We start from the raw sequence: 14,888 nt of genomic DNA, 5'->3' as shown, positions 1-14,888 counted from the left end.
AGCTGAGTTTTCTGAGAATTGTGTCTGCAGGACAATGCGGCGCATGCGTAACTGAGACACACCCCTGCACGTGACTCTAGCTAGATACTGGTGCCTTGTATTCGGCTTTAAAAAATTAAATTTACAGCCTCCTCCCTCCTTGGATAAACTTTATAAATTCTGTTCCCACAGAGTGTGTGTGTGTGTGTATGTGTATATATGTAGGGGGGGTATGGGTGCGGGTGTGTGTGGGTGTGTTTTAGTAAGATGATCGCACGATTACAAAACAGGCTCCGTCCTAAACGCCTCCGTGCTTGATGTGCACTACCTCGGGCGTAGAAGCCTTTGTTTTAGACACTATTCAGGGAGCCTAAATACCACAAGAGGCTCATTTGTAAATTGTGCGTCGGGAAGTCCGTGGAGTTTGAGGGGAAATTCAGTAGAGCTTGCCAATTGTTAAAGGAAACTCCTTCGTGGGGAGAAGTGAGATTCTGAACACGCTGTGACTGCTATTTTGTTAGCTTGCTAGCTAGCATCAAGCTTCTCCACGAGCAAATTGGACGGAAAATGCTTCCAATGAACGTCTCATGAAATATTTTCCTGACATTTCTTTTTAGTAAGTCTCCGAGTGACACAATGGCCAAGCCTCCGACAATCAACTTCATCCTGGGTCTCTATGTTTGTCTGAACCTCTCCTTCTCTGGTAAGTAAACATGGCTAAACTTTGGCTTAATCGACTTGGTTCATCTGTTAGCCTTGTTCTTCGTTGGCTAACAGTGTGTAGTCATGTTAAACACAGCACTTTTAACATATTTAATCATTATTGTTTAATTATGGGTAGCTCGAGAGTAAGCTAGCATGTTAAAAATAACCACTGACTATGTATGGCTGTTGGCTCACTAGCTGCTTAATTGTGCTTCGTGACAGAAAAATGTAATGGATCATTATAAACATATAATCGATTTAAACGATGTATATCATCCACACTAGTGGAAGACTGTGTGTGTGTGTGACAGCTGTAGATACGAACGGTGGTGTTTATATTTATATAATTATATAATTATATAATTTATATATATTGGTTTGTTTTTTGGCAATATTAATATTAGGTTAACAAATGATTAGGTTGTCGTTGTAACTGATTTGTTTGTTAAATATTTATTGTTTAAAACATTTTCAATATTTATACCAGAATGTCTGAATTTAATGTTTTGTTTTGTTTTCGCTCGCACGTGAAATTGCTATGTGGGGAAAACAACCGTTAGGCCTGATCCACCGGATAGGCCTTATACTTAGGTAGAGTTTAAACAGAAAGACGTCTACGTCTCATTAAATATGAAATAAAACGTTTGTTTTATTATTTATAAAAATACAATAATGTTTGGCTTTCATCGATAAGAAAGAGCAAAGAAGTGTGTGCCTGTGAGACAAACAATATTGGTCAGTGATTGGTCGTTGGAACCAATGCTGATTTGTGATTGGTTGTTGAAGGAAAAGGGTCCGTCCCTTTGGTTTAAGGTATCTCTCCTGTCTGTTACAGTGACAGTAGCCAGTAATGAGCATCTGTGAGATCGGCTCTGTGGAGGATGTTAGATAGCCTTTTTTTATGTTCCAGGATGTTATTTTCCTGTGATGCAGTTTCAGAGTTTCACAGATAAAGCATGTTTTTTGAGAAAGGTTCAGCTTTATGATAATAATATGGGGGCGACTAACGGTTACAGTGAAGACGCATACTGCTTCTCTTTGATCTTGGATGATATGACACACACACACACACACACACACACACACACACACACACACACACACTGGTGAATTTCTGATACAAATGCTCTTCCTTTTAGAAAGTTTTATTTCAGAAGTAATGAAACCTGATGGAATGATGGTTGTGACATCACAACATCTCTAAGCATTGTTACTATGGCAGGATCATTTGCAGTGCCGTAAGTGGTGACTTACAAAGATATAATGGCTGTATGTGTGAACCTGCACGGTCGGTAGCTGTCAAGAGCTGGCTCGTCAGTGGGAATGAGCAGATGACTAAATTTTATGCAACGCTGCACTAGTCCCGTTGGATGCTATGTGCTATATTTATAACTCCCTTCCATATATAATTTGGAATGTTCACATTGTGGATTTTGCAGGTGACTTTGGTTTTACTGAAAGAGGAAGGAGTGTGGGCAGATCATTTGGTATCACGAGCATGAATTGCTGCTGGGATAGAGCATTAAAGATATGTACCCCTAACATTCAGCATGTTCAAACTTGCTTAATCTCCTTTTATTCATTGCAGTGTCTTTGTGCTGGGATAAATGGCTCGGTAATAGCATGTAATGTAGGTTTTTTTTTCCCAGAAGACTACTATATCAGGGGGCTACAAGAGACAATACAGTAAAAAGCGTCTGTGCTGGTGTAGTGTTTGGTGTACTTTTTTATTATTATTTAACCACTATTCTGACCCGGTGTCGTGTGTTAATGGTGCTGTGAATGAACGCATCATAAATAATCAATAAACAAAGCAAACCCAAGTTTTTGTGTTCAAAAATGGTTGTATGCCTCAAACTTTTCAGGTGTTTGCTTAATAAATCCTTCTCTTATATTTATTCCTGTATCTTCACACAAGTTGTGCAAGTGATGTACATGCCGTTTTGTGTTAATGTCGCCCCAGATACAGTACAAGCAAAAGTGTTGACTGTGCTGGGTTTTTTTTTTTTCTTTTCACAAGATGGGTTTTCACACCTCTAAAACCACAATGCTGCCTGATCTGTATGGTGACGAGAAAATGCCAAAGAGGTGCTTGTGGTTAGAAACAGAAAGCAAGCATAGGTTAAACCACTGTCTTCCTGTGATTGTTTTCTATTTATTTATTAATCCTTTTTGAACCAGCATGTTATTCTGCCATTGTTATGAATAGTGCTAATGTAACAGTGGTCTGCTTTGATGTACAGAAAGTCTCTGGTCAGCAATCAGCCTTAATATATTCATGGTACACGTTTTATCAGTACATGGTTATTTGCACCTAAAGTACCTTCTGAGACCTCAAGTTGTTTATTTGCAGATGCATCACTTTGAGTGCAAAAAAAAACCCCCAATACTGCTTTTCACTGTATCGTATAAAGAGTAGGTCAGTTAAGCAACATTGTTTTCTTAATCTCGCAGTCTCCACTCTAATTCATCCCAAAGGTCTTCTATCAGGTTGAGGTCAGGACTCATCCATGTCTTTATGGACCCTACTTTGGTGTGCAGTCATGTTGGAACAGGAAGGGGCCATCCCCAAACAAAGTTGGGAGCATGAAACTGTCCAAAATGTCTTGGTATGCTGAAGCATTAAGAGTTCCTTTCACTGGAACGAAGGGGCCAAGCCCAACCCCTGAAATGCCTGGACTATTGTAGTGAGTATGAGGATGTACTGTGTTGAATGAATGCGCTTATAGTTACATACTGGCCGTATTTGTGTATAGATTTATACTTGAACCACATCCAAAAAGAAGTTTAGATACAAGTTTCTGTCTAACAAAATAGATATGCATCACCAGGGTAAGATTATTCATAGCCATGGTATTATTATTATTATTATTATTATTAAATATAATAATAATAATAATTATTATTATTATTATTATTATTATTATTATTATTATTATTATTATATCATATTAACCAAGCTTTTAAAAACCAAAGAAGCCCCAACATCAGTATTCAAGCCCACAACCTCAAGGCAATAGGCTTTGTCACAGCTGTTTGTTACTGGGGCCCAAGGGAGGAGAAAACTGGCTGTTCTCTCTTAGCGGAAGGCATGGCATATTCTCTCCACCGCAACACTAGCGAATCATGCGTATTCATGAGATCAGGTATGTGGAAGAGGGCAGACTGCATGTTCTACCTAGTATGTTACACAGCATGAGCAGCAGGTCAGAAAGTTGCCGTTTGGCTGTCTTTGAGGAAGTATGTGTTTTCCATCACCCTCCCCTGATGACTGGGGAGATGGCTGGAAATTGGCAGGTTCTCTTTTTTTTTTTTTTTTTTTTTTTAAGATTGTCTTGTCCACAAAATCTTCCATTTTGTTCAGGATTTATCACATTATTGTGAGCTGAAAGAGAGAGTGTGGTGAAAAGTAGCAAGCTGAGCCTAAAAGGAAAAAGATCTCATTCTGGTCAGCAGTGCCAGATTGTTCTGAGTGTTTGATAGCCAATGTTTATGATTAAACACTGAAAATAATAGTGGTGGTAAAACATGTTACAGATTACAAAGGCAGTGATTTTTCAGTGAAGTCACAGCTACTGTCAGAAGAAACAGAGGGTGCTCTTATGTGATTTACGTGTACAGACAGTGGGCTGGCAAAATCCCGCCTGCATTTGTGATGATTCAGAGCCAGACACAAAATGGATGAAGACCACAGATTTCGCCATTTCATCGTGATGAGTAAATGGTAACGTATGAAGTGCAGTTCAGTCGTACAGAGTGAATAGTTTGCCGTAGTCATAGGTGTATGTGCTGGGTTCGGTGTACATCCGGAGAAAAGCAAAAACTGCTGAAAACGTGAAAAGGCTTTAAGACTTCCTCTTGTTAAGTAATGTGTGGCAACGAGACATTTACAGCATTTTTCACACTTCCTTTTGAAGACGTCTCAGCAGTAACAAAACTTTTTTTTTTTTTTTTTTTCTTAGAAGAATCCTCTTCAAATCATCAAATGTTCACCCCTGGCCTTTACATGCATCTTCTACTTAAATGATATCAGCATTTTCTCCATGTACATTTACAAGCAGAAAAGGCCAGTCGGTTTGAAAGATCTTTTTTGTTTCAACAATGCTGAACGCACAAAGGAAAAACTTCTTCTTGTTTTTGCTCCTCGTTTTTTTTCTTCAGTGTTGCACAATACATGGTTTTGCATGAGGTTTTAATAACCTTGAATACACTAGACAGACACAAGCCACAAATGTGGCTTCTTGATGGTTGCATTTAAATCGTGTATGTGAATGAAATATTAACCCAGCAGTCCTAGTTTTGGGGAAGCTGGGTTAAATGTGTCTTGGGTATTATTTTTTTGTAGGGTGCAGGATCATGTCTTTTGCATTTGGTGAAATCAGTTCATGCATTTTTTTTTTTTTAACCATTTCCAACTCCTGGTTGGAGTCTCATTGCTTGTTTGCGGTTAAGATCTGTGTGGACAGCCTGTGACCAGGGGACTGCAGTGGACAGAACTAGTTGGAGACTAGGAATCACACCATCACAGAACTGCTGTTGTATCTGTCAGCTTGCGACAGCAAGGAATTAGTGTCTATAATGAACTCAGTAACTACACTGACCTATTAGTTCCCCATGAGCCCTTGGTTGCTGTAGTAGAAAGGACATTATTTATTAACATTTACATTATTTACTATCCAGTGTCACCCTAATGAGGATGAGGTTCCCTTCTGAGCCTGGTTCCTCTCAAGGTTTCTTCCTCATATCATCTCAAGGAGTTTTTCCTCGCCACCGTCGCCTTAGGTTTGCTCATTAGGGATAAAATAGTTACTTAACTATATAATTCTTTCCCCCCTCTATGTTTCTATACTCCTGTAAAGCTGTTTTGAGACAATGTGCATTGTTGAAAGTGCTTTACAAATAAAATTAATTGGAAATGAATTAAGAATTAAATTAATGCTGTCCTATTCAACTCGTTTCTTCATAACCCAGCTTAATCTGTTATGACTGACTCGTCAGTGCAGTCTAGTCGGTGGTGATGTACAAAAAGATAAATATAGATATACCTACTTGATTAAATTGCTTAATGTCATCCATCCATCCATTGTCTATACCCACTTTATTTCTAATTAGGGTCACCGGGGTCTGCTGGAGCCTATCCCAGCGCACACTGGGCGAAAGGCAGGAGTACACCCTGGACAGGTCACCAGTCCATCACAGGGCCACATATAGATAGACAACCACACTCACTCCTATGGGCAACTTAGAATTACCAATCAACCTAATGTACATGTTTTTGAACTGTGTGAGGAAACCAGAGTACCTGGAGGAAACCCACACAGGCACAGGGAGAACATGCAAACTCCACACAGAAAGGCCCCTGCCTGTTTGAACCTGTGAGTCGAACCCAGGACCTTCTTGTTGTGAGACAGTGCTAACCACTAAGCCACCGTGCTGCCCTTAATGTAATCCATTTAATCATATTTTTTATTTCATTTTTGGGTTCATATCAAATCAAGTAATTCTTGCACATTTTTTGGTAGGTTGGGTGTTAGCATGGATGGATACATGCATGCACACTTACCCGTGCATGCAGTCATTCCCTGCAATAGGAACAGACTGTGCTAATGACCTTTATGACATTAGGCAGCTGATTTTAAACAAGAACAACATTTTAAAACCGCAAATCCTGTCTTAGACCATGGGTGTTATGGGACAGGGGATGGATGTTGCCTTTTAGGAGTGCATTAGGACTACTTTGTGTACTCAAAGTCTCTTTTAAGAATTTCATTATGAGCTTTTATAGCTACAGCATGTGGATTGTGCAATACAGGCTTACCGCTTTGCTAATGCTGTCTGAAGACAATAGTTCGAGTTAGGAGTTATTGACACACCCTGCCTGAGTAAAGATTCTTGCTAAAAAACCCTTATTAGAATCCTGTGGATATAAGGAAAATGACATTCCTCTCTCAAGCACTCCACAGTAATATATAAACATTTGTTAAATTGTATTGAATCAGATGCTCTTTGTAGTGATAATCAAGTTCCTGTTTGTTGAGACATCCTGTGTAGATCATATCGGACTTCTGCACCTAATCTTAGAAGTAGCAGCTTTGGATTTTAGAGTAGGCGGCTATGACGGTTTTGTCATTTTTTTTAATTTATTTGAAAAGTGGCAATACACGAGCTGCATTCCAGTTACTGTTTCTCATAAGTGCAACTTGGAAGGAGTTTTAATGACGACGTGCTTTTCTGCTGATGCTGACAGAATGCACCGCCTTTTTGCAGAAGTGGAAATCTTTTTTATTCAACCACAATACTCTAGCAGCTTAATGTTGTGGATAACAAAGTCATTTCTCAACAGTTTGTCACACAATAATGAAACTGTGGATCTTACCAGTGAATTTATTTCTTCATACTGGAAGATGTCACTTAATACACTGTCAATAAAAAAAGAAGAAGAAATATTTCTTAATGATGTCTCTGCGGCTCATCTTGATAACTCACTACCAAGACAAACATCCCTTCATTCATCCAACTATACACTATATTGCCAAAAGGACACCCCTTCAAATCATTGAATTCAGGGCTTGGCCCCTTCGTTCCAGTGAAAGGAACTCTTAATGTGGCAGCATACCCAGATATTTTGGACAATTTCACGCTTCCGACTTTGTGGGAACAGTTTGGGGATGAGCCCTTCCAGTTGCCCTCCCCTTGCCGCGGGAAAATAAAAATTCCTTTCTTATCTCTTTGCTTTCACTTGCACCCTTGTGTCCATGTGTAGTTTAATTATTTCAAGTCAGAGTGCAGACTTGCCACCACAAACACCTTTGGGATGAATTAGAGCGGAAACTGCGAGCCAAGCCTAACATCAGTACCTGACCTCACAAATGCGCTTCTAGAGGCGTGGTCAAAAAACACACTCCTAAACTTTGCGGAAATCCTTCAAAGGATGCAAAGGGCATCCAACTCCACATTACATTCATGTGCATGTAAAGGCAGACAAAGCTTTTGGCAATATAGTGTACATATAGAGGACAACTAAAGGAAAAACTGACATGAAACATTTTAGTAAGGTGCTAAAATCTAAACTGAATTGTTTGACAATAATTTGATCATGCTAGTAATGTTTCTGTACTTCTTTGTTCCCCCCACAGTTGCTCTTTCCAATGTTCCCGTCCTAACAAACATCAGTTTGACCTGCCACAATTTTAAGAATGTGTTATACTGGAACTACAGCGCTCCCGAACTGAAGCCTGAATTCAACATAACCATTAGTGGGTATGAAAGGTAGGTTATCAGCTGATGACACTATGCAGCCATTATTATTTTCTTACCTTTAAAAATATGTCTTCTTACTGTTCTCTTGTTATCCACAGTGAAGGCACGTCGGTGCGCACCAATCAGACCTACCTGGATATCAGTAAATACACTCAGGATGCTGGGGATAGTTACAACATTCAAGTGGCAACTCAAGCTAACGGATCAGAACTTAGCTCTGAGGACTTTAAATTCAGCTACAGCGAAAACCTTATTACGGACATTACATGTAGGTGAAAACCGAACAAACCAATGAAGGACTGACATTTAACACACCATTCTGCACAAGCACAACAGTGATGATTATTTTGTATTATTGATGTTAGTAGTAGTAGTAGTAGTACTAGTATTCTGTTGGTACTGCTGTGGATAAGATCAGGCTTGTTTTGCTCTCTATGTTTTCGTTTTGTTTTCAAATGTTTTCATAGCCACTTTAAAAACCTCTTCACTCCCCCCAGTTTCCTGACTATTGTTTGAATGTGTTTATTTAGGCGTGGTGGACTTCCCAAAGTTGGATGTTTCTGTCTTTGACCGCAGAGTCAAACTCTCCTTTGCTCATCCCTATAATTTCTACAATCTTGAATGCCTCAAAGGAGAGTTTTTGTGGCAGATTTTTTATAACAAGGTAAGATCAAAATTTTTATTGGCCTACAATTTTCAAACTTTTCTGACACAGGTGTCGAGCTCAATACTGGAATTCACACCAGATCTGTAACACAGTGGCTGTAGCATTCTTCATGCACCACTGTAACAAACCACAAACACTTATCTGCTCTACTTGAGTAAACTGTAAAATGACTCAAATGAGAAATATCACCTGTCAGTCATCTAGTGTAGAGCTCTGTAAAAAAAAAAAAAAAAAAAGAAAGAAAATGGAGGTTGAAGGCAAGACAGATGGGACACATGGATATTCTTAACATGGACAAGACACATTTACATCTGGTTTCTTTCTTAAATCTCTTTCTTACCATTTAATAACCAGGGACAATGTCAATATACATATAGATATTATAAATGGGGATCCATTAATTTAAAATTATTTACCTATTTTTCTTTAAAAAAAAAATTGAAATAGTTTGAAATATGCCATTTATTATCTTCAAACATCTACCTACATGAGGTTTTTTTTAATTTTTTTATTTTTATTGGTTTGATTGATTGATTTTGGTTTGTTTTTTTGCCAGTTTTGTCCCCAGTGGCCAGAATTGTTCACATTCCCACAAGTGACTAGCAAACAAATTAATCAAGCAATCAATTCTACCACATAGGTAAAAAATGTATTCAGAATAACACAACATTCTACGTTATTCTAAATTCTTGGATAGTGTGATTTGGTCCAATGTGGATTGTTTTCATATTTAATCCGTTCCTTAGAAAAAACTACTTCACTCTCTCAACAAAAGTTTTTTTTTTTATGTTATGTGGATAATACAAGCATGTAAATGTAGTTATACATAAATAATGTCCTCTTTCTGACTAATTTCTTATCTGCTCTCTTCCTGACTCATCTGATTTGCATGACCTAATTCCTCGTGTTGATGATCTGCTGAAGTCTTGAGAATTTTTCTTCTTCTTGTACAGTAGGGAGTTTTTTTCTTCCCTGAAAGACTTCTGTAAATGAATAAGCAGATACTCTGAGTCCCCTGCTGCCCTCTGTGGTTATTAGAATGCTAAACATGCTCTTTAGGCACGATTTCGCCATCGACCCGCATTTTTAGCAAATGACGACCATTTTGAGGTCACTTCTGCTTTTGTGTGCAAAAAGTTTTGTGAGCCTTAAATTATTATTATTTTATTATATACTATATTGCCAAATGTTTTTGGACATCTGATTTTACATGCACATGAATGTAATATGGAGTTGGCCCACCCTTTTCAGCTATAACTGCTTCAACTCCTGGTAAGGCTTTCCACAAGGTTTAGGAGTGAGTTTATGGGAATTGTTGACCGCTCCTCTAGAATCACATTTTCAGGCACTGATGTTGGATGAGAAGGTCTGGCTCACAGTCTCCGCTCTAATTCATCCCAAAGGTGTTCTATCGGGTTGTCATGACTCCACACCAAACTCACTCATCCATGTCTTTATGGACCTTACTTTGTGCACTGGTGTGTAGTCTTGTTGGAACAGGAAGGGGTCATCCCCAAACTGTTCCCAGAAAGTTGGGAGTATGAAATTGTTCAAAATGTCTTGATATGCTGAAGCATTAAGAGTTCCTTTCACTGGAACTAAGGGGCCAAGCCCAACACCTTAAAAAAAACAAAAAAAAAAAAACAGCAGTGATTTGGAGGGGTGTCGCAAAACTTTTGGCAATCTAGTGTATCTATATTAAAGCTGTCATTTATCATGTTAACCCACAAAGAAGTATGCATGTACTTGTACTGGTTATATCATTAATTGTAAAGCTTGTGATTTTTTTTTTTTTTTTTTTCCCTCCATCAGACGGAGAGAGAGTGTGGACCGTGTTTTGAGGACGATGATGTGTGTACAGAAGAGTTCCAGCTATCTGAGAATATTTATGGGAAATGCATGAACATAAACATCAAGGGATCTGTTGAAGGCATACCAGCTGAAATTACCAGACAGGTGTGTGACCACCAAGCTCCTAATAATACAGGTAAGATTCATCAGGCTAAACAGATAGACCACACAGACATATAAGAAATAAAACATAATGGTGCATGCTGTTGTCAGAAAAATAATCAACAAGAAGTGGATTTATTTCCTAGTGGGCAAAACAAGTGCTCTTCTACCACAGCAGTTTGCATCCTCTTGTATTTTAATTTTTGCTGTAGAAATGATGTGAGCATTAATATAAACTGGTTTATTAAACTGGACCTATGCAGTCATGGAAAATTCATCAATGTTAGATTTTGAGTATTTCTTTATTTTAATCCTGTTTTTTTTTTTTGCTTTACAGATTGGATAGTACTTTTAACAGTTTTGTTATGCGTTGGGTTTGGCCTTCTGCTCCTGATAACATCTGGAGTCATAATGTACAGGAAACTGACCAAAGCTGACTCTCAGAGCACACTCTCCAAACTCCTGGTACGCTTTTTTTTTTTTTTTGCGTTGTCAATTTCTATATTATCGGTCGGTGAATATAACTAAAACTTAGTATAGTTAAAAATATGAAACAGTTTTCAAATACTAGAATTTATTATTTGTACTGAACACACCACTTAGGGAAAATGACTCTGAATCTATAAACATGTGACAAATGCATCAGACTCGCTAGAAAAGCATTCATTTTTTTGTCAAGAAGTCATGAGGTTGAATCCTGACAAAGCCACAGCGTAGAGGTCCAAGGAGCAAAATTAGCCATGCTTTTTGGGTGGGAGGGATGTCATACTGTCTCTCTTCTGTCAATCATAGCAATGCTAGACAGCCACGCGAGAGCCAGTGTATGTGGGAAAGGGCACGTAGCGCTTTCCCCCCCGAGTGTGTTGCGTTGTTCTGTGACACAACCTGAGCGGAAGTGGTTGGCTTCACTTATCTCAGAGGAAGGATGTTTAAGTCCTCATTTCACAGGTGGTCGATCATGTGTGATAACAGGAAGCTGGCGTGGGGGATTATAAATATTAGTTTAACTGTTAATGATTTTTGTCAATGATGCATGATATTATGCCTCACAAACCGATCAAGCTATCTATGACTATTATTATATTAGACTTCTATAGCAATTTCACCTGTAATAAAACTGCAGAAGTATTACGTGATGAAATAAAACGAATTGTGTATCCTTCCCTCTTGCAGGGAATAGTGAGATCTGATCACGTCAACGTGCCCGAGCAGCCCGCTCTGTCAAAGGTGACGTCTGTAGGACACACCCCTCTGCTGGAGACCCCCGATCCGTTTTTTACAGACACCTCCATCTTCAAGTGTGAAGACGGCTCTGACTTGCCCACTCACTTCCCCACTAACATCAATCCTGATATAACGTATTCAGAGGAGCAAGAACAGGAAGATGGGGAGGAGGAAGCAGATTCTGAAGACTTTGACAGCGGTAACAGCTTCTCAGGCTATGACAGCCATAAGTTCCCTATTGACATGGGACAAGGAGACATAGTAGAAGCCTATGGGCCACGTTAGCTTTAAAGTGCACCAGAAATTGGTAATCAAACCTATTTCAAAACCTATTTCTGTATTTGCACTTGCCTTGAAATCCAAAAAGTCTGCAAAAAAAAACCTACTGTATGCCTGTTTTAATCAGCATACATGGCATCACTTGGCACTTTTTTCCTCACCAGAACGAAACCAATCAAATTATAAAGCTGGAATGAGTGCCTTTTGAGATTGAACGATTTCATAAATGAAACCCCGTGAAACTCTCCTCTCTTTCCCTCCATCTTACTTCATCTCACTGTTTGAACCAGTGACTCGGTTTTCCTCACTTAAAGGTTTTTAGGTAGGAGACATTCATTCAAGTGGGAAGTTAGGAACTTCTTGCCAACATTCAGTTTTAGGTCGTGAGCTTGGCTTCACTGATGCCTTAATATAGTTTCTTCATTGTTCTAGCAAAGTTACACACAGTGCTGGAAAAGGGTTTAAAATGAAAGAGAAATGCCCAAACAGCTTCCCCTGGGGAATCAAACATGTGGGTATTGGTCACAGGGTGGACCGAACCTTCAGAAGCAAATGAAATAAGATATGAAAATGAATCTTATTAGAAATGTATATATCTTTTAATTTTGTTGTAATTTTTGTTCAGATGAAGCTGTTCTTCATTTGGCGAGAAACTAAGACTGTGATAGACTGTTACTAGAACTAACTTGAGGTTTGACAATTGGCCTCCATTCATTTTAATGTTAAAATGTAATAATACATATTTTTTTTATGTTTTAGATCAGGGGAGGGCGTATTCTTTTTAAGATATCATCAATGAGGACAATGTAATGTTTTTTTTTGTTTTGTTTTGTTTTTTTAAAGGGATTTCAATAATAGCTTTAAATTAGAGTTGTGTGAAAACAGAAAAAGAGCTGAGGTGTCTCAGCAAAATGCCAAGTCTTGTACTGGCTGTATCAGGACTAATGTTATTTTTCATCTCATGCCATGAGCTCCTTAATGATGTGAGGCACTTTAAATGTGTTAGATACTGAGTATGATCAGCACCATTCCCCATCGTCCTAAGTGAGCCATTGAAAGATAAAGCTCAATGTGTTTGTATATAAAAAGCTTTCTCATCCATTCTTCCGCAAGCATTGCTGATGAGACGTCATAATACGCTGATCTAACGTCATAATACAGGCTGGATGTTTTTCCAGAGTATGTATAGCAATGATCCATGCGCTGTGTCCTATTGAACAGTAACAACATCAATCAAGCATTAATTATTCAGCAGCAGCAATATGGAATGTAACCGCTGTCATGGTATTATAAAATGATACATCTGCTTTCTGCTGTATACCGTGTACCTAAACTAAACAAACATTTACACCTCTGAACAGCTCCTAATACTGCATGCTATACAAATATTACAGTACTGATTCACTTGGGTACACACTTTTTTATTGATTTACCTTTTATTGATATCAATTCATCCTTTTTAAGCACCTTATTGAAATGCCATTGTGTGTCTGTGTGGGTGTATTATTATAAAAAGAAAAAAGAAAAAACAAGTAAACATTCCGCTTTGATTTTGCTTAAGTACATATTGTGTAATTCTTTGATTCATTCACTAGACTATTGTTACAGTTGTGTGTAATGTATTTGTTTGTCCTTTCTGTTAAAACAAATAAATAAACAAATCTTTGTATGTGACTAGATGGATAGGATGTTCGTCGTTTTTGTTCATTCATTTTAAAGTTGTTTTTTTTTTTTATAAAACCTGACCTCTTCATAAGGTATTAAACACATTAACTAGACAATCTAATCTAATAAGAATTTAGTTTAGTTAATAATAACCGGATAGAGCTGTGTATTTGCTTTAGTGATCCCATCATTTCTTAAATATCTAGCTATTGGTACTGAATTCAGATGAAGGGCCTGAGGTGGACTTTTAACTCATTTGGCATTAATTCATTGACTTGGTACATATTATCATTAATAATAATTATAATAATAATCTTTATCCATTTTTTACATCACTTGCATTAAAATAAAATAAAATAAAATAAAATAAATCGCTCAGTAATGGAAACGCTGCCCCAGATGGTGTAGAGTACGCATGCGTAAAAACGTTGCAAAACCCGCCTCCTTTTTGCTAGGATTGGTTACTGTTCCTCACAAACAGCTCACTGATTGGACTTATAACTCGCTTACTGCTAGACCCGGAAACAGTGGATGCATCAATGTCGTCGCCATCTTGGAAAGGGCAAAGTTCATTGATTTCAATTCAATGTGTAGTAGAAAACAAAGTTTTCTCAAAGTTCGGTCCCAATGAGCAACATTTGGATGAAGAAAATTACTTGATTTTCAAAGTTGAAGGTTTTGACACCATATGTGTTTTATTTTAAGAAGAATTTTATACTTTTTTAATCTTGAACATGACTACTATGATAGTGTTTAGCAGTGTTTAACCTTTAACTTAAACCCCAGTTTTTTTAGCTAATGTATTTTTTCTGTTTGGTCGTACATTTAACAGCAGGTCTTGTAATAGAGTACCACTGAAATAATTTGTCAAATGCTTCTTATCATAACTGAAATACAGATTGGGGACAAAAGATCTCTGGAAGTGCACTGAGGAACGAACCCCTTTCTTCTGAACTGATGTTTTGATGGTGGTGTTGGAGACACACGCGCGTCACAGCAAAATCCAAACCACTCCTATCAGCATGTGAAGATCTGGAATGGCTATGTCAAAGTCTTGCTTCTGTGGTCACTGAACCATTTTGTGTGGATTTGGTCATATTATTTTATCATTCTTCTGTTTAATCATTTAATCATGACTCAGATGTAGTGGACAGAG

The 14,888-nt window shown here is 38.0% G+C and overlaps 1 protein-coding gene across 1 annotated transcript; it reads left to right on the top strand.

The window, feature by feature from the left end:
• Positions 1-353: 353 nt before the first annotated feature.
• Positions 354-13,746, top strand: ifngr1l (interferon gamma receptor 1-like). The gene is made up of 7 exons (XM_058385733.1): positions 354-682; positions 7,821-7,953; positions 8,043-8,212; positions 8,475-8,608; positions 10,424-10,598; positions 10,902-11,029; positions 11,738-13,746. Exons 1-7 carry the CDS (start codon positions 616-618, stop codon positions 12,071-12,073), a joined length of 1,143 nt encoding a protein of 380 aa, XP_058241716.1. The 5' UTR covers positions 354-615; the 3' UTR covers positions 12,074-13,746.
• Positions 13,747-14,888: the final 1,142 nt, after the last annotated feature.

The sequence above is a fragment of the Hemibagrus wyckioides genome, linkage group LG03 (genome assembly GCF_019097595.1).
Source record: "Hemibagrus wyckioides isolate EC202008001 linkage group LG03, SWU_Hwy_1.0, whole genome shotgun sequence".
In the NCBI taxonomy this organism is placed as follows: domain Eukaryota; kingdom Metazoa; phylum Chordata; class Actinopteri; order Siluriformes; family Bagridae; genus Hemibagrus; species Hemibagrus wyckioides.
The sequence above is the reverse complement of the archived record's forward strand: the minus strand, read 5'-3'. Positions and strand labels throughout refer to the sequence as shown.

Excerpts from the sequence above, each read along its gene's own strand:
- ifngr1l (XM_058385733.1), top strand. The coding sequence starts at position 616 with ATGGCCAAGCCTCCGACAATCAACTTCATCCTGGGTCTCTATGTTTGT. Across the intron at positions 7,954-8,042 it reads ACCATTAGTGGGTATGAAAG|TGAAGGCACGTCGGTGCGCA; the intron begins GTAGGTTATCAG and ends TGTTATCCACAG. Across the intron at positions 10,599-10,901 it reads CCAAGCTCCTAATAATACAG|ATTGGATAGTACTTTTAACA; the intron begins GTAAGATTCATC and ends TTTGCTTTACAG.